Source organism: Bos javanicus, chromosome 3 (assembly GCF_032452875.1).
Source record: "Bos javanicus breed banteng chromosome 3, ARS-OSU_banteng_1.0, whole genome shotgun sequence".
Classification (NCBI taxonomy): domain Eukaryota; kingdom Metazoa; phylum Chordata; class Mammalia; order Artiodactyla; family Bovidae; genus Bos; species Bos javanicus.
The window spans coordinates 3,006,820-3,026,283 of record NC_083870.1 but is presented as its reverse complement, the minus strand read 5'-3'; the positions used below and the strand labels follow the sequence as shown (position 1 = coordinate 3,026,283).

Sequence of the window (19,464 nt, the reverse complement as noted above, 5' to 3'; positions counted from 1 at the left end):
CAAAATCAGCACAGGAGGTTGAAGTCAGCCACTGTTTTGTACTGAATGAGTGTCGGCCAGCGCTGAGGCCCGCATCACCGCTTGCGCACGGGCCCCGTCTCTTGCCTAATGTTTCACCTGTGTTGGTGGCAGGTTAATACCTGCCACCAGGCTGTGGATTAAAGTGGAACTTGGCTTCACATAAGGACCATGGGCAGCAGTCCCTCTCCTGTTTTTTTTCCTATTGAAAAATAGGGAAATATAGAGTTTTCTCTATATAGGAAAAATGTAGGAAATATTTTATTTCCTAATAGAAAATAGGATATAGAAATAGGAAAAAATATAGTTATTTTACAATTTTGTGTTAGTTTCACATGTACAGCAGAGTGTGGATCAGAAGTGACTTGTCTTACTGTTTTCCTAGTAAAATATTTCTCAGGAAAACTAACTTCTAAGGAAGTCCAGCAAGCCTGTGCTTTGCAGAGCCCAAGGAAAGGAAATTACCGAGCCTTGCTGAGAGTGTTCGTTCCCAGCAGCTCCTGTATTATACACTGTGGCCACTGCACTGTGTCTCTCACGAGAAGAGGTCCGCGGCCCCTTCTGACACAGTGGCAAGGCAGGTGGTGTGTGTGGTTGCTGAGGTCTGGCATCCTGAAGCCAGCCTGCGTGAGTTTGAAGACCAGCTCAGCTGCTCTCTTGGCATCTGATCTTGGGCCACGTCACTTAATCTACCCCTCTGTGCCTCCATTTCTTCTGTTAAATGGGCATAAGAAGAACGTGCACCTCATGAAATTGATTTGAAGATTAAATAGCGTAGTAAATGTAAACTCCTTAGAACAGCCCCTGGCGTTTGGATGTTCACTGTTGTTCGTCATCCCTCAGTTGATTCTGAACCAGTTTAGTTTCACGAGTAAGTATTCTTTGAGGGAGTCTCTCTGTCAGGGTTCATGACTCCAAAGAGAACAGAGCCAACTATAATTCTACAAACCTAGACGTGAATTATTTTAAATGTCTTTGCTAGGAGTAGAGCTTGGATCCCGAGTTCACTGAAAAGTCCTGGGAATATGTTTATATCGCTGACTGTTGATCAACCAGAGTTTTTCTCAGGTGCAGGCTAACACCTGGGGTTTTCTAGGCTGGACTACCTTTCTACTACCAACACAAATCAGGAATTAAAACCAAGAGTTTCTATTCTGGGAAGTTTTTCATTTAGTGCTGTTTATAATCTGATTTTACCCCTACCAGTCATGGCTTCCTCTGTGGAGAGCTTGGCCTGCAGCACAAGCAAGGTTCTGAAAGATGGGGATGATACTACTCTGACACATCAGGGTGAATACACAGAGAGAGGCTAGCAGGTGGCAGAAATGTACCCAGTGGTCTGGGACACTGGTCGAGGCAAATGTTCCCACCTCACCTTTTAATACAAAGAAATTATTTGGTTGAGGGGATGCTTGTGGCAAATTGTGATGAATAAGGCACCCTCTTGCCCCAGGACAGGAGAATTACCATAGCTTTCCAGAGAACATTTGCACTAAGATATACTGGATATGTGGGTGTTGACATTAGTATTATTTAAGTTGAAAGTGATGGAAAACTTCAAACAGTAGGGTTTAAACAAGATAATTTACCTCATTACTGTATTACTTCTATGATCTGGAGTCTGTGGCTCCTTTATTTAGCTGCCCCACTACCTTAGTTAGCATGATAATGATTTTACAAAGTGGCTGCTTGAGCTCCAGCCGTCAAGTTTTCTTCTAGCCAAAAGGAAGGAGAGAGTCAAAAGGTGACCCTTATCCTTTCAGGAGATTCCAGAAGCTTCTGCTTCACACCTCTACTTGTCTAATTGGTCAGAACTTAGTACAATCACAAGCTATAAGGGAAGCTGGGAAATGTGGTCATGTGCTCAGCTAAAACTCAGGGACTGATATTTGGTTACACAACTAGTTATCTCTGAGTATGTTATGTACTACAGCATGGAGTCAAGACTGATGCTAAGGATGAACAGGGCAAACTATATATTTGAAACTCCAGATCTGAAGGGAAAAGAAAAAGGTACTCTGCTTGATTCAGACATTCCCTGTGGTCATTCATCTAACCAGATTTGAGTGAGCCTGCCAGGTGCCAAGGCCTGCCAAGCCCTGGAATAAAAGCCGAGTCACAACTGGTCGCTGTGCTCCAGGAGCTCTTAGTTATTGTGTTATATAGCAACTTAGTGAGTTTCTGGTTCAGATCTTAGTTGTTTGTGTTTGTGTATAACTGTATGGGAGCTAGCAGAACCAACTTAGCAGTGCATGTGTTCTGGGGTCATCCATGGCCCCACGGTTGGTTGGCCTTACAGAAGCATTGAGTGGCGCCTCCCTATTGCTTCCGCATAGATGGTTTGACCAGGAATTGAGTCAGCAGGTTTGAGCTTTGTTCTGTCTCAGGGCAGATTACTGGGGCTTTGGTTTTCTCATACTTGTGAATTAGAGCTTCTGAGCTGCATGGAGAGGAACCCCTGCCTTCAAAGGAGTGATGTAATGTCTGGGGGCATGCTGGACACCATATAGGTTAGTGGTGTGTTTCTTACTTAATGATAGTGACAGGGAGAGCTTCTGTCAAGATTTATTGAGGTGACTTATACGCAGTCCCAGAGTGAAGGAGTTAGATAGGGTCTTCTTGCACTCTTAGCTGCTGGATGGTGCCGTCAGAGCAGGTATTAACTGATATCCACAACCCATCCTGAAGGGCTGGGAGGGAGAGATGCCACAGGCGCCTCACCTGGAGCTGGCTGGCCGCTGTAAGCCCCAGGCCGTGACAGTGCTAGACTTTCCTCCATCTGAGCTCTCTCTCATGATGACGCAGCTTCCTCTGAGCAGCACAGACAGCTTGACGGAATCCTGCACTCTCCTGTAAAGTTGCCTTGAGAAATACCTACCCCGTCTCCTGAGGACATACCAGCCCGAAGCCCTTGCAGTGCTGACCTGAGTTGCTCTGAGCTGACCAGCTGGGGCTTCTTCCAGGTTGTGTGTTGGAGTGGTTGGCGGTTCTTCTGCTCTGTTTTCCTCACTGGGCAGTATTGGGGTTGGACCAGAGGATCTTAAGGAAGATCTTGGAAGACACAGACACACTAGACATTTCTAGACACCATCTTAGTGTCTAGGCTATCTGAGCCCCCTCCTCTGTGAGAATCAATTTAGGAAATCGCTGTACTGCTTGGAGCAAAATGGGAACCAGTGAGGACCCAATAGCCGCCCTGTTGGAAACCACTAGCTGGAAGGGTCCATTGGTTCGCTGGTGACTGAGCTCTCCTGGGGCTTCCCGAGTGAGAGGTGTCTCTGGGAAGAGAGACTGCCACACTGGTCAGCACATCTGAGCACTGGCCTAATGATGAAGTCCAGGGTTGGCATGTTCTAGAAACTACAGCACAGGAAGGAATCTGAAAGGCATTGTGAGTGGTTCTCTATCACCGGAGTAGCTGTTTGTGAGACTTAATCCTATAGACTTTTCTTCGAAGAATTTTCTAGGCCCCCCAACATTACTGGCTGGATTCTTTGAGCACAATCCTTAAGACTAAATACCTTGAATATGTGTGTGTGTGTGTGCTTTTTAGCTTCTTTTTGATATTCTGTGAAAGTTGACTTTAATGATACAGTGTGACAAAACAGTATTACATGTCTAAGTAGTTCCCTCCCTGTTCTCTGGAAGTGGAGTAAATTTATATAGAATATTGGGGGTGATGCCAAAGCTGCTTCAGTTCTAGAATAGTGAAAATAATTGTGCCTTTGCAGTTAGAAGATCTGCAGTTAGGCTTGAGATTCAGCTCCATGACCTTTGAGCAAGTTGTTTGGCTTAATTGAAATCTCTAAGCTTCAGTTTCCTCATTAAGGTGGAAAAAAAGATAAAACTATATCTTTTGTAAAAGAATTAAGTGAGATAATATCTTCAAAATGGCATAGTAGTGAAGAAATTGTAAATTATCTTCACTGATTCTTCCATTTAATCTTTTTTCTTTTTCTAAAAGTAACCTCATATTGATCTTAATTTTGTATTCAGACAGCAACCCTAAGCTGACTTTATATTGTGTGTCCCTGCAAACCAACCCCCCCCCCCCCCCCCCCGCCGCCCACCGCCCCCGCTAAAATAGCCTGCTAAAAGTGGCAGGGACAGAGTCTGTTCAGGATACATTGCACTATGTGCAACTAAGTTTCCTCCCAGCTCCATGAGCAGTGCCAGTTTGCTGGTGAGGTTTAGCTGAAAGTAGAGTAAGTAGGTCCAGAGTGGGGCTCCTGGTGAGAGTCCTGGCTCCCCTGCAGCTGGCCTTGGGCTGTGCCTCTCTTCACCTCAGTCTGCACCGAGCGGGTATAATAATAACGGCCAGCATACAAAGTTGTAATAGGAAATGGAATGATTTAAAAATACTGAGCCCAGTGTGGGCTTCCCTGGGGGCTCAGTGGTAAAGAATCCGCCTGCCAGTGCAGGAGGCACAAGAGACTTGGGTTCCGTCCCTGGGTTGGGAAGATCCCCTGGAGGAGGAAATGGCAACCCACTCCAGTATTCTTGCCTGGGAAATCCCATGGACAGAGGAGCCTGGCAGGCTTCAGTCCATGGGGTCACAAAGATTCCAGCACAACTGAGCACACATCACGAAACTAGCACATAGGAAGAAACTACCTCTAAAGGCACATTCTTCTTATATGAATTATTATTTTTAATTGTGATAAAACATACATATTAGGTTGGTACAAAAGTAATTGCAGTTTTAGGAAGTGAATTTTAAATCATTATAACTAGGGTCAAACACATCATTATGAATGAAAATAGGAACCATTATAATTAACACATATTAGCCAACAAGAAATAAGTTTGTTTATTCCTGTAGCGTAAAAATGGAGAAATGTGCATTAAAATAATATATAACATAACTGCATTTAAGAATGTATTCCAATATCAAAAAGCAAAGTTCAGCAATGCAAAACCACATTTTCAGCAATGCAAAACCACTTTTGCACCAACCTAATAGCATAAAATTTACTGTCTTAAAAATAATATTTAAGCATATAGTTCAGTAATGTTAAGTATATTTGCTTTGGGCCCCAATCTCCAGAACTGTTTCATCCTGTAATAAATTATATCCATTATGCAACTCCCCCGAGCCCCTGGCCGTCTCCATTCTACTTTCTATGAATCTGACTACTCTAGATACCTCATGTAAGTGGCATCATATGGTACTTGTGTTTTTGTAACTATAGTTATTAATAAGTCTTAGCTCACCACAGCAGTTGTACCATCTCCCATTTTTAGCATTCTAGAAGCTCATGATTGCTTGCCTTCTTCTCAAGCCCTGCTACTGCTGCTAAGTCACTTCAGTCGTGTCCGGCTCTGTGTGACCTCATAGACGGCAGCCCACCAGGCTCCCCCGTCCTTGGGATTCTCCAGGCAAGAACACTGGAGCGGGCTGCCATTTCCTTCTCCAATGCATGCAAGTGAAAAGTGAAAGTGAAGTCGCTCAGTCGTGTCCAACTCTTATGGACCTCATGGACTGCAGCCCACCAGGCTCCTCCATCCATGGGATTTTCCAGGCAAGAGTACTGGAGAAAGTGAAAGTCGGTCGCTCAGTCCTGTCCAACTCTTTGCGACCCCATACAGTCCATGGAATTCTCCAGGCCAGTATACTGGAGTGGGTAGACTTTCCCTTCTCCAGGCCCTAGTCATTAATTTTTTTCCTATCTCAAACCCTTTCCTAAGAGAAGAAGACACCTTGCAGCTCCATTTCATCCTTTTGAAGAGGGCAGGATTGGAGAAAAGGGAAATTAAAAGTGAAGAAGACATAAAAGGAGGGACTTAAGTATTTACTCATTGCAGAAGTCCTCTGTAGCACTTCTTCCTTCTGATTGTGTAAAGATTCAGACCTAAGCGCCAGAAGACAGAATAATACAATGAACCTCTCCCTGATTCAGCAGTTATCTAGATATTCTGGGCCCATTTTTAACAAAAGTTTCAAGGAGAAGAAAATACTAGAAAAATGTAGATTAACTTAGAGGCTGGTGTTTCTTTGCTCGTTCATGCAGTGGTATTTATCTCCTGAACGATAAAGGGTTTCGTATACCTTGGAACTTTCTTTCTCTCTCTTTTTTTAGTACTTAAAAAAACTAATTTTGTTTATTTACTTATTTGTTTTTGGCTCTGCTGGGTCTTTGTTGCTGCACAGGCTTTTCTCTAGTTTTAGGAAGTGAGGCTGCTCTCCTACAGTGGAGCTGTGTGGTGACTTCTGTTCTGAAGTGTGGGCTGTAGGCGTGCAGGCTTCACTTGCTGCGGCACGTGGGCTCCATAGTTGCAACGCCCGGGCTCTAGAGCACAGGCTCAATAGTTGAGGCGCAGGGACTCGGTTGCAGGTGGGATCTTCCTGGACCAGGGATGGAACCCTGTGTTTTCTGCATTGTCAGGTGGGTTCTTTACCACCTTATTCCAGGGAAGTAAGGAAGGAGCCACCAAGGGAGCCTTGCCTTGAAACTTCTGATTACCTGTTTTTTTTGGAGTATAGTTGATTTGCAGTGTTGTGTTAGCTTCAGGTGTGCAGCAAAATGATTCAGTTATACTTCTGTTTTCCAGATTCTTTTCCTCTGTAGGTTTTACAAGATACTGTAGTTTCCTGTGCTATACAGTAAATCCTTATTGTTTATCTACTTCATATATAGTGGCGTGTATATGTTAACCCCAAACTCCAAATTTGTCTCACTTCCTCCCGCTGACTTTCTTTTAAAAATTTTTTATTTATGTATTTATTCTTGGCTATGCTGGGTCTTTGTTGCTGAGTGGGCTTTTCTCTAGTTGTGGCAAGCGGGGGCTGCTCACTGTTTGTGGTGCACAGCCTGCTCATTGCAGTGGCGCCTCATGTTGCAGGGTACGGGCTCCAGGCACGTGGGCTTCAGTAGCTGAGGTGTATGAGGTCTAGAGCACAGGCTCAGGAGTTGTAGCGCTCGGGCTTATTTGCTCTGAGGCATGTGGAATCTCCCCAGATCAGGGATCAAACCTGTGTCTTCTGCATTGGCAGGTGGATTCTTCACCATTGAGCTACCAGGAAAGCCCCAGTTCTTTGGACTTCTAGAAGGAATTCTATTTACTAGTGAAAACTGCAGGTATAAGCGTTCCCCACTCATAGCTTTATGATACAAGAAGCAGATGGAAGCTAGGAAAAGAAAATTATGGACCTATACAACTATAAAAACCTAAAAAGTTTTTAACCGCATAGAACCCTTGGTTTGTTACAGCATTTTCATTTTTGAATCTAGTTTAAGTCATGTGCAAGCTTCATATCTTCCTATGATTTTTTTTGTGTGGCACATCTGTCGTTCCAAAAATCCTAAGTAGTTTAAATGTTTTATCTGTGTATTAATATGCAAAAATGTCAAAGTAAAATAACTTTCTAACAGTTGAGCCAAAATATTATTCTCCCACAGATCCTTATAAAATGCCAGTATGTTTCACAACTTATACAACAGGACATACTGTGCAAAATAGTTTTGATTTACATTGAGTAGTACAACAGGAATAGCGAGTTTTCCTTATGCTTGGACGAATCGAATACATTCCTCATATGAATTGTAACTTTTAGTTAAAAGTTCCCTGGCTTTTCCCTGTTAAAATGAATTGGTAAAATAGTCTCAACTGTAAGATTTCTAAGGGTGAGCCCAAGAAACCTCTCCTTCTTTCATCTTTCAACTGTGCTCATTGTTTCATCGCTTATAATCAGGTCAGCCAGTTCCATAAGGGGACTTCCATTACATCTTCTAGAGGTTTTGTGATGTAGACATTCTTATTTTTCAGTTAATCTTTGTAGCAAATGAGGAAGAAGTCAGTTATTTGATAAATACAGTCCTTCACTATCTCATTTTTAAAAAGATCTTTATTGATGTGGACCATTTAAAAATTCTTTAAAAAATTTTTGTTTCATTTTTTAAAGAAATTTTAGCTGCACTAAATCTTCGTTGCTGTGTGTGGGCTTTCTCTAGTTGTGGTGAGTGGGGAGGCTTTGTTGCAGTGTGCATGGCTCAGTAGTTATGGCCTAGGGGCTTAGTTGTTCCGCAGCATGTGGGATCTTCCTGGACCAGGGATCGAACATGGTAAGAGGCAGGCAGACCACTGAACCACCAAGGAAGCCCTAAAATTCTTTACTGAATTTTTTACAATATTGCTCCTGTTTTATGGGTTTTTTTTGTTGTTTGTTTTCCTGGCCACAAGGCACGTAGAATCTTAGTTCCCTGACCAGGGATCAAACCCACACTTCCTGCGTTGGAAGGCAAAATCTTATGCACTGGACTGCCAGGGAAGTCCCGAATATCTCATTCTTTTGAATGCACTTGTTTTTATACTTTTCCTTTTACAAAGAGTGTGTGTTCACTGAAGAGAAAAGAAGTCAGATATGTGTATTACAAGTATGTAGGTTCAAGTTCACTGGGAGCTGGTGTCCCTCCTCTTAATTAGGATGCCCTACTGTTTGCAGTATTGGTGATGTTTATGTCTGCAGCTCTATAAGTGGGGGCATACATCTGTGAGAAGGTTGCCTTGTGTACTGTGGCTGTAGGCCAGAGCGAAAGACTGAAGTAGGAGGGAAGCCAAGGCCTTGGCCTCACTGCCAACCAGCTGAGATTCCTTTGATATAAAGAGATGTGTAAGGGCTGAGATGTCTTGAAAATGCTCAGTCATTTCATGACCCAGCAGCCCTTTGGCCCATCAGCACATCATCTCTGTGCCCTTTCCCTAATTTCTGCTGTCTTTTTTGTGTATCTATACTAGGGTGGCAGTAAAGGATAAAATAGCATCACCTTTTATTTGCGGCTTTGGGGAAGGCTTTATGAAATAGAAGCAGAGATTACTGCCATCGTCCCCACGTCATCACTGTGGATACTTCAGCATAGTAATTTGTGTTAAGGAATGGGGGAGGAAGAGACTTCTGGGCCCCCTGAATTCCTTCTCAGCAGACATATCCTCCCTTCCCCTACTCCATCATCCGTGGTGGTAGCCTTTGCATTCTTCCTTGCAAAGGCCCTTGCTCGGGACACACACAGTCAGCTCGGTGACTGGGCCTCACCCTGTGGTCTGCACTGCTCTCTTCTCTCCTTGCAGTCTTCCGTCTGTGCTAAGATCGTGCAGCTTCTGGGGCAGAACGAGGTGGACTATCGCCAGAAGCAGGTGGTCATCCTGAGCCAGGACAGCTTCTACCGCGCCCTCACTTCAGAGCAGAAGGCCAAAGCCCTGAAGGGCCAGTTCAACTTTGATCACCCAGGTGAGCTGGGGCATTGAAAGGGCCTATGTGGAGGTGTTGATTGAAGAAGTGGCTTAACCTCTCTGAGTCTGTTTCCTAGTCATTGAATGGAGGACTCTTGGGTACCTTGCAGGCTTGCTGTGGGCTCATAGTAAAGAAGGGCTTCTGCTGTGGCTTCTGCAATGCTTGCCTCCTTAAATACTGATTGAGTCTGTGTCTAAACAAGGGTGACTCTTGGAAAAACCCATGACTCAGGGCGGGACAGACACAGGCCAGACAGCTGGTTCTCCTGCCTCCTCTGGTCTACACAGCCTGTGGCCCCGCCTCCTGCCACCGCCTGGCATGTGGGTGTATGCGGCTTGTGCGTTAAACTCACCCAAAGGCAGAAAGGGAGACTGAGGGTCCAGTGCCCTGACAGTCCCAGGTCAGCACGCTGCCTCTTAAGCTGGTTTAGGGTTCTTTCAGTTGAGTCAAAGCTGCTGTAGTGCCTGCTGCCCTCACCTAGTCGTGAGGTATCTTTCGTATGCTGGGTTTAGAGAGATACAGGCCAGGGATGGGACATTAAGGCAAAAGAAAAGAACCCACTTCTAGTTCTCAGAACTCACACATTTTGGTTTGAAAGTAGGGAGTTTGCATCCTGCTTTGGGTTGAAATTAGACTTTTTTGGGGAGAGGGGATGCTTATCTAGGGTGTGATGCATATATGGGTAGAAAACAGGCTTAAAGGGATGCCTGTTCATCATTATAGGAGAAATCATTTTACAGTTAGCAAACATCTTAACAGTTTGATTTCCTTCAGATGCCTTTGACAATGAACTCATCTTCAAGACACTCAAAGAAATCACGGAAGGGAAAACTGTCCAGATTCCCGTGTACGACTTTGTTTCCCATTCCCGGTAAGTGAGCTGTTCTGGGCTGGGGATTGCTGCCTGCTGCTCCTCGGAAGTGCCAGTCTCCTGGCCCCTCCCGCCGCCTGGTGCCCACTGCATCCTGTCTGTGGTGGGGCAGTGACGTCAGGGTGTCCGCAGATACACAGGTCAGGAATTCCAACAGTTCCAGGTGGTTCCTGGAACAGTCCGATCATGATCATCCTATTTTGTTACCCTGAAGGACGCATCTGTGATTTTGAGCTCAGGTGAGGGACTGCACATTCATCTTTATTCACATGCCCAAGATGTTCCTAGAATAAAAAGCGAGGCAGAGTGGAGGAAGAACGGGAAGAAGAACAAGGAAGCTGTTACTTCTGCTCTCTGGTTCACTTCGGATTGGGCTGTGTGGAGAGCTGTGAGAGTCCTGAAGTCACCAGGACTAGGCCCTCTAGGGATCTTCTCAGTCAGGTCAGATTTGTCCTTCCATTTGTCAGTTTCCATGCTTCTGTTTGAAGCTGAAACTCTGATAATTTGACCATACGATCCAAAGAGCTGACTCATTGGAAAAGATTCTGTCTGATGCTGGGAAAGATTGAGGGCTGGAGGAGAGGGGGCGACAGGATGAGATGGTTGGATGGCCTCACCGACTCAAAGGATATGGGTATGAGCACACTCTGGGAGATAGTGAAGGACAGGGAAGCCTGGCGTGCTGCAGTCCGTGGGGCCGCCAAGAGTTGGACACTGAGCATCTGAGCAACAGCAGTAATACTCCTGATCAATAGAGGAGTGGGTTGACTTCATCACAGCCTCCTCCGCTCTGAGCAGTGAAAAGGGGCTTCTGGAGGATTTCCTTCCTGCTGGCCTAGAGCTCCTTCAGAGCTGCCCAGGGCTCTCTGCTTACTTTGAGGCCTCCCAGGCACAGCTGACACTCCCAAGTGGTGTGTTAGGCCATGTACAGCTGCTTCATATCCTGGGCTTAGTGATGGCTCAGTAAGTGTTGCTTTCAGCTCTGGGCTGTGTTTTTGAAAGTTTCTCCCTCCCACTTTTCATTTTCTTTCCTAGTTCCTTTATCTTGATCTGTCTTGAGTTTTTTTTTTTTTTTCCCCCCTTAAATGGGAAATTAGATCTTGTGCAACTGTTACTACCAAATATTTCTATGATTAAAAACCTAATCTTGTTTAATTATTTTTTAATCAAAGGATAATTATTTTACAGAATTTTGTTGTTTTCTGTCATCAGTGTGAATCAACACTGGATCAGCCATAGGTCCCCTCCCTCTTGAACGTCCCTTCCCATCTCACCCCTCTAGGTTGATACAGAGCCCCTGTTTGAGTTCCCTGAGACATACAGCAAATTCCCGTTGGCTATCTGTTTTACATATGGTAATGTAAGTTTCCATGTTACTCTCTCTATACATCTCGCCCTCGCCTCCCCTCTCCCCATGTCCATAAGTCTATTCTCTATGTCTGCTTCTCCATTTAAAAGCCCGATCTTTATCTCTCTGTGTGTTCCTTTAGGACACATCTCAGCTTTTAATGCAGTTTAGCTCACACATTCTGTGCTGCTCTCTGGAACTTTCTCAGAACTTGAGGGTGTGGCAGAGGTTTGGTTGGAGGAGGAGAAAAGAGATAGCACATTGTGATGGCAAGTCCAGCTGCTTTGGTGCTCACCTTCATACCTCTCTGGTATCTATGGAAGCACTTCCTATTATGAACCCAGTTCTACTGACATTCAAAGAACAAGATACGCCTCCTGTATCTGCCTCTACAGACTGTGCAGGAATAGAGGGATGTTTAGATAGAAATTGGAACTAACATAAATAATGAGGGGCTGGGAGAGTGAGGATCTGGGAGGCTGCAGGTGGAGAATCAGAGAAGTCAGTTCCCACTGATGGCAGACTAGGCCCCTGGAAGAGAAACTGTGTTCATGCCAAGTCCATGAATCTGCTGCATCTGGGCCCACAGCCTTTTTTTTTCCTGGCTGTACCAGGTTCTTAGTCACAGTATGTGGGATCTAGTTCCCTGACCAAGGATTCAGGGGGGCATCCAGAGTGTGGAGTCTTAGCCACTGGACCCCCAGGGAAGTCCCCACAGCCTCTGTGTGGAGTGTCCACAGTTTCCTTGTCTAGCTGTTATGATCTCCTAAAAATTTTAGATTTTGTTTCACTTTCATCTTCTAAGTTTTCCTTTGGCAAAGTAGCTGGGACCATTTAGGGAAAGAGATTCTGGAAATTGTAGTTTCTACCCACTCCAGCGTTCTTGCCTGGAGAATCCCAGGGATGGAGGAGCCTCGTGGGCTGCCGTCTATGGGGTCGCCCAGAGTCGGACACGACTGAAGCGACTTAGCAGCAGCAGCAGCAGCCTTAGCAGAGATTGGTGATGACAAGAGACAGTCAAGCCCACCCCCTTTTCAGGTCTAGGGTGGGGCACTACTACAGAATTAACCTGCAGCCTGACAGCTAAGGCACAGGCCCGTGGAGGGATGTAAAGGAAGAAGGAGGCTGGAGTAGTTAGAGCAGGTACGTGTATAGGAAGTGATACTTAAACTGTGTATTGAAAAGCATGAGAAGTTATGGGGAAAGGGATCTCCAAGGTGATGGGTAGGGAGGCATTTCAGGGGCAAGCTTGGTGGGAGATTGCAGTGGGTTGGGTATGGAGGGAAGGGGGTCGGTATGTGGGGAGAGTGGCAGGAGGTGGAGGAGGCTGGGAGGTAGATAGGCCTCAGATCAGGAAGGGCACAGACCTTGGAGCCAGGGTGCAAATGTGTTGGGGGTAGGGAGCCAAAGACGGCTATTATGTAGGAGTGGAGAGGTCATTCTTGTGGCAGGAAAAGAAGATGCACAGTGCTGTTTATGAAGCCCTTTGGAGTGGCCCAGGTGAGACACCGATAAGGGCCCGATGGAAGGGAGTGGAGTGAGGGGAGCTGGGAGGAGTTCAGGCCTGACCAGTGTAGTCAGGTGCAAGAGGTGAAGATGAGTATCTTCTTGGCATGGGCTCCGTCAAGTTCACGGAGTAACAAAAAACCCCACAGAGTTGCACATCCAGACATGTTTTACTTTTTTCTCCTAATTCTGCTCTCATATCTTTTATTTTAAAATCCTGTTCTTTAGTGGCCCAGAGTCCAACTCTTCTTTGAGGCTTTGTGACCATCTAAGACCCCAACAGTCCCCCAGCTCTCAAGGGCCACTTGTGAGGGACCCAGCCACTCAGGGTTAACTGATCCCGTTCCAGCCTTGGGTTTTTTGTGATGACTACAAATGAATGTCGGGCGAAAACTGAGAAGTCTCCTATTCTCTGTGAATACCTTTCTCTGATCTTCCCCTTCTTTACTGTAAGGAATAATTCTCAAGTGAGAAGGTTGTGCTAGGTTATCCTAAATGCTCTAATACTCCAGGTTTCTTATGTGAACCTCACAGCCCATCTCCAAACTCCTAAACAGGACCTTGCGCCGTATGTGGCTTCTGGCACATCTTGGGCTAGTGCTAAGTCGCTTCAGTCGTGTCCGACTCTGTGTGACCCCATAGACGGTGGCCTACCAGGCTCCCCCGTCCCTGGGATTCTCCAGGCAAGAGCACTGGAGTGGGTTGCCATTTCCTTCTCCAATGCATGAAAGGGAAAAGTGAAAGTGAAGTCACTCAGTCGTGTCCGACTCTTCGAGACCTCATGGACTGCCGCCTACCAGGCTCCTCCGTCCATGGGATTTTCCAGGCAAGAGTACTGGAGTGGGGTGCCATTGCCTTCTCCATCTTGGGCTAGTAGTTGCTCAATAAATGTTGCTTTTAGCTCTAAACTGCTTCAAAATTTTCTCCCACCCAGACCTTCATGTAGATTAGGGAAGTGATTGATTCCAGCTTCCGGGAGCACCACCCATGGGGCATGCAGTTCTGTTCTCCTTACTGTCCCAGGATTGAAGAGGCATGACTGAATTGAAACAGTCAACAGTCTTTTTAGTCTTTATCCGTTAGGCAAGCCGATCAGCACTGCCAGACAGTGTCAGTCTGTGTAAGCACAGTGTGTGTGTTTTCCAGATGGAACCCTAGAAATCCCAGGAAAACACATATTCTTTGTTTCCCAGCAGAGCCTTTCCGCCCTCTTCTTGGCCTAGGCCAGCTGTCTAGAGACTACTCATTATTTCACTCACTTGTTGATCTCTTTTTCTGTCCATCTTGCTTCTAAATTCTGCCCAGTTTGGTCCCTTATCCTGAACCACAGTGGGCACTGTTTTCCAGTACCTGACATTATCCCAGAGACTGATATGTCTCAACCCTGGCTGCAGACATAGCTGGGGAAAAGACTGAAATCTTGCCATTTGTGACAACATTGGTGGACCTAGAGGGTATTACGCCAGTGAAATCAATCAGCCAAAGACAAATACTGTATGATTTTATGTATTATGTAGAGTCTCAAAACAAAACAAATGAACAAACAAGAAAACAGATAAGAGTTGATAGGTACAGAGAACAAACTGGTAGTTGCCAGAAGTTAAGGGAGTAGGGAAAGAGAAATAGTCAGGGAGGTTAAGAGGTACAAATTTTCAGCTACCAAATAAATGAATCACAGGTATGAAGTGTACGGTGTAGGGAATTTACTCAATAACAATATCTTTGTGTGGTGACAGGTGATAACTAGACTTACCATGGTAATGATTTTGAAATGTATAGAAATATCAAATCACTGTGTTGTGTGCCAGCAACTGACATAGTATTGTAGCTTGATTATACTGCAGAAAAACAAACTGACTAACTAATAGAAAAAGAGATTATTGCTACCGCCATAGGGGGTTGGGGAACGAGGAGATAGGGTTTGTGAAGGAGGGAGAATTAGATGAAGATCATCAAAAGGTCCATGCTCCAGCTTGTAAAGATAAATAAGAACTAGGGATGTAATGTACAATACAATATAGATAACACTGCTGTACGTTCTGGGTGAAAGCCGTTAAGAGTAAATCCTAAGAGTTCTCATCACAAAATTTTTTTTCTATTTCTTCGATACTTGTTTTATATGAGATGATGGATGTTCACTAACCCCATTACAGTTATCATTTCATAATACAAGTCAAATCATTATGTGTATACCTTAAACTTATGCAGTGCTTTATATCTTAATAAAATTGGAAGAAGCAAATGTAAATTTTAAAAAAATAATGTATAAGTATGAGAAAAGAAATTACTTCTAGAAATGGGAAACACAATGGCAAAATTTTCAAACTCAGTCGATGTATTAGCAGCCAAATGGAAAAAAAAAAAAAAAACTCAATTCAGACAATAGAGGATTGATCTGAAGAAATCCTCCATTAATGCATGAATGCCTTAATGGATGAAGAAAGAAAAAGACAGAAAAAACAAAAAAACAAAAGAGATTAAGAGACGTGGAAGATAGTTCAGACCTGAAAAATATTTAATCAGAGGAAAGTGAAGAGAATAAAGACAATATCTGAAGAGATACCAGCTTAATTTTATTTCAGAACTAATGAAATCAAATCCATAGATTTCATGCCGTACAATCCCAAACAGGATAGATAAAAAACAAAAGTACAAGTGAGTTCTGCTTTTTGGAATTGATTAATATTCCACTGTGGCCTGACAGTTAATTTTTGTGCCTGCTGCAGTTGTATTTCAAAGTTTTGTACAAAGTCGTGTGTATGCTCAAACCACATATTTTTGTTAATTGTGTTATTCAGACTTTCCATTTCCTTCTTTATCTGTCAGTTTCTAAAATAAAGAAGTTAGAAGTATCTCCAATATGAATGTGGATGCAATTTCTCTTGGTATTTTTATCTGCTCAATATACTGCAAACCTCTGCTGTTAAGTAAATAAAGTTTCATGACTTAAAAAAGAGAAAGAAATACCTGGGGAGCTTTTAAAAAGTACTGATGCCCTAGCTACACCCTAGACTAATGAAATCAGAGCCCCAGGGGAGTAGGGTCCAGGAATAAATATTTTTAAAAGCTCCCCAGTTGATTCTTTGTGCATCAAGAGTTACACCACTGTTCTAGAGTCTCCTAACTGCTCTAACCTGGCCCTTTTCTGCCGTCTTTTATGCTCCATGTTCTGCTACCTTGGTAGCTGCTCCAGCAGTGCTCCCTTAAAATTTAGACCCGAGCCCAAGGAACTGAGCCAGTAAAGAATCAAAGCATGTTTATGGGAAGGAAGTTCCTCCTTAGCGGGCAGCTGCTACTGACTTCCCTATATTTGCCAAATAAAACCTATCATCTTAAGGAGCTTTTGAAATAAATATTTGGTTTTCTTCACAAATGTTTGCTGCTCTGCCAGTCAGGGTCAGTGGTAAACCTTCAGTGGTATCCTTACTTTTCTTCCAGTGAATTTTGAAATGAGGTGCAATGTGGTTTTAGGACAGAAGCAAAAGATAAAACTGTACAGTGAAAGTTGAGGCAGGGCAGAGCTAGGCGCCATCAGGCCCCTCCACCTGTTTTCACTGCCCCGGCTTTTGAGAAGTCATGTTTACATTAGTATCTCTCTGCCTTGGGCTTCCCAACCCTGCGGGTAGATGGATGACTGTGTGTCTCTGCTTTGCTGATGAGGAAGAGAGCCAAAGCAGGCAGGTCTGGGGCTGTTTCCTCCTTCCACAGAGACCCTTCCCCTTCCCAGTCTCTTGTCTAAAGCTTTCTTATCCGCACCTTTCCCTGGGCCCCTTCTGTCTTCCTCCCAGCTGCCTCAGCATGGAGGGGCACGGGATGGGCTTCTTGGGAGAAAACTGAATTTCTGTTTTTGAAAGTTCAGAGTGTGAGGCTCCATACATGACAGGACTCAGAGCATTCCTAGGGATGCCTCCGGGGGGGTGGGGGGAAAGTGCACACGTCTCCTTTTGTCTGTCTTTATTCTTCATTTAGCAGCAGGTTTTTTTTTATTCCAAGGAAAGGGATGTAGGCCTGCTGTTTCTGTTTTACAGTGAAAGCTCCAAAGAGCTGGTTACAGGAGGCCTTGGCCCAGCCGCACTGGCGCTCATTCTTAGGTCATAGTGGTCCCAGCGCTCTGTGAGGCTATGCTTAAACCCTTTCAGCCCGCTTTCAGTCCAGGGGACGGAACTCCAGACTCCCCCTCCCCTGCTGCTCCCACCTGACCTAGCCCTTCTTCTGCCCTCTGGTTTGCAGGAAGGAGGAGACGGTTACTGTCTACCCCGCAGACGTGGTGCTCTTCGAAGGGATCCTGGCCTTCTACTCCCAGGAAGTGCGAGACCTGTTCCAGATGAAGCTTTTTGTGGACACAGATGCGGACACCCGGCTCTCCCGCAGAGGTGCGTCCCAGAAGCTGCCAACAGCGCATCGGTGGCCTCGTGCCCCTGGGGCCCAGCCCAGGCCAGTCAGCCTTGCCCCAGGGACATCCTGCTGCCCAAGTGACATTTGAGAAGGGATTAGTTTCACTCACTGTTTTGTTAAAGGTTTGTGAGGTCACAGACATGAAATAAGTTTACCTTCTGGTTTTGCTGGGGAGAAGTTTGGCTAAGTGCTTAGTTCCCTATGACTTCCCCATAGGTGTCCAGTCAAGATGGGGACTCACTGTAGCACATCTTGGGGCAGGAACACCCTCTGCTGGCAGCTCTGGGCAGCTGGTCCCATCTGCCCATTCCGGTTGCCCTTTGCTGTCCAGAAAGTTCTGTGAAGCTTTGGTCACTCTGTCCAGCCAGCTCAGGAGCACAGTTGGTTGTTCCCTCTGAACACCTTGAGCGTGTGCGGAAGACACTGAAGTGCTTGTTGGCAGGGAGGTGGAGCCTGTGGACTCACCCTGGGGCACAGAGCAGAGAGGTTGGGAGGCCTCGTGGGGGAGGTGGAGCATGTGGACTCAGCCCTGGGGCGCAGAGCAGAGAACTTGGGAGGCCTTGTGGGGGAAGCGGAGCCTGTGGACTCAGCCCTGGGGCGCAGAGCAGAGAGGTTGGGAGGCCTCGTGGGGGAGGTGGAGCCTGTGGACTCAGCCCTGGGGCACAGAGCAGAGAAATCAAGAGGCCTCGTGGGGGAAGCGGGGCCTGTGAACTCACCCTGGGGCACAGAGCAGAGAGCTCGGGAGGCTTTGTGGGGGAAGTGGGGCCTGTGGACTCACCTTGGGGCATAGAGCAGAGAGCTCGGGAGGCCTTGTCGGGGAAGTGGGGCCTGTGGACTTACCTTGGGGCGTAGAGCAGAGAGCTTGGGAGGCCTTGTGGGGAAAGCAGAGCCCATGGACTCAGCCCTGGGGCACAGAGCAGAGAGCTCAGGAGGCTTTGTGGGGGAAGCAGGGCCTGTAGACTCACCCTGGGACGAAGAGCAGAGAGCTTGGGAGGCCTTGTGGGGGGAAGTGGGGCCTGTGGACTCACCTTGGGATATAGAGCAGAGAGCTCGGGAGGCCTTGTGGGGGAAGCAGAGTCCATGGACTCAGCCCTGGGGCTCAGAGCAAAGAGCTCCAGAGGGCTTGTGGGGGAAGTGGAGTCTGGACGTGGATGTGGTGGGCTGATGGTGTAGGCAACCCGAGAAGGCACTCGCTGCAAAAATAGACACTGTGGCTGGTTAGGACTGTTTTCTGATCTGGATGACAGGGAGGGCTGAGGTCTGTGGGTGGCATCTTGGGGCATGAACCACTGAGGAGAGATGGGGAACCCAGCAGAGTTGGAGCCGACAGGACACAGCCTAGGCAGTGCGGTGGAAGTGACTGAAGGGAGGCATGAAGGGTGACTAAGGTTTGAGTCCCCATCATTTGGAGGAGGAGGGACACAGGATACTCCAGGCTTAGCCCTTAGTCACAGAGCAAGTCAGTGGCAGATTCAGATTTCGTAAGCCCCAACCCAAAGCCTTCCAACCTCAAAGTGTGTGAAGTTTTCCCTTTTCCAGTTCATGAAACAAATTTGGTGTTTATCCAATTTAGTGTGCTTATCACAAGGACTGTAAGTGGAAAGGGCAGAGTCTAGAGAAATGAGTCCCTGGGATTTGCCCTCCTGAGAAGTAATAGGATTCATACTCTGCAAGTCAGGGAAGCTGTACTTCGCCTCCCAGGTGGCATGCGGGAAGGGTAATCCGATGGAATGAAGAGAATTCTAGTCCCAGCAGAGCCTCCCCCTAGCTTTGTGACTTTGGTGACCTCCTAGGCAATTTTTTTTTTTAATAGGTAATATGAAGGAAACAGTCCTGTTTTTTAGGGTCATGACACAGGCCAGATAAGGATTACATGGTCTTTTTTGACAGATAATTGAGACTAGAGCCTGAGAATCTCTTATGCACCTGATCCCAGGGTCTGGTTTATAACTTCATGCATGAATCCAGGTCCTGCCTAGGCTGCTCTACTCCCAGCTCATCTGCTCGGATATCCATGTTAGCTTGCCAGATTTGGGAGGCATCACTGGGGGAAAATGGGAGTCAGATGAACTGGACTTTATTTTAATTCTGGTTTCA

At 45.9% G+C, this 19,464-nt stretch overlaps 1 protein-coding gene across 3 annotated transcripts in view; it reads left to right on the top strand.

Annotated features, from left to right (window-relative positions):
• UCK2 (uridine-cytidine kinase 2) overlaps window positions 1-19,464 on the top strand; it is a 125,502-nt gene that overhangs the window by 94,173 nt on the left and 11,865 nt on the right. For all 3 annotated transcript variants that reach the window (XM_061399690.1, XM_061399700.1, XM_061399683.1), the window contains exons 2-4: window positions 9,085-9,244; window positions 10,022-10,118; window positions 17,203-17,345. In XM_061399690.1, the coding sequence (XP_061255674.1) occupies window positions 9,085-9,244; window positions 10,022-10,118; window positions 17,203-17,345 (400 nt within the window). The remainder of the gene's footprint in view (window positions 1-9,084; window positions 9,245-10,021; window positions 10,119-17,202; window positions 17,346-19,464) is intronic.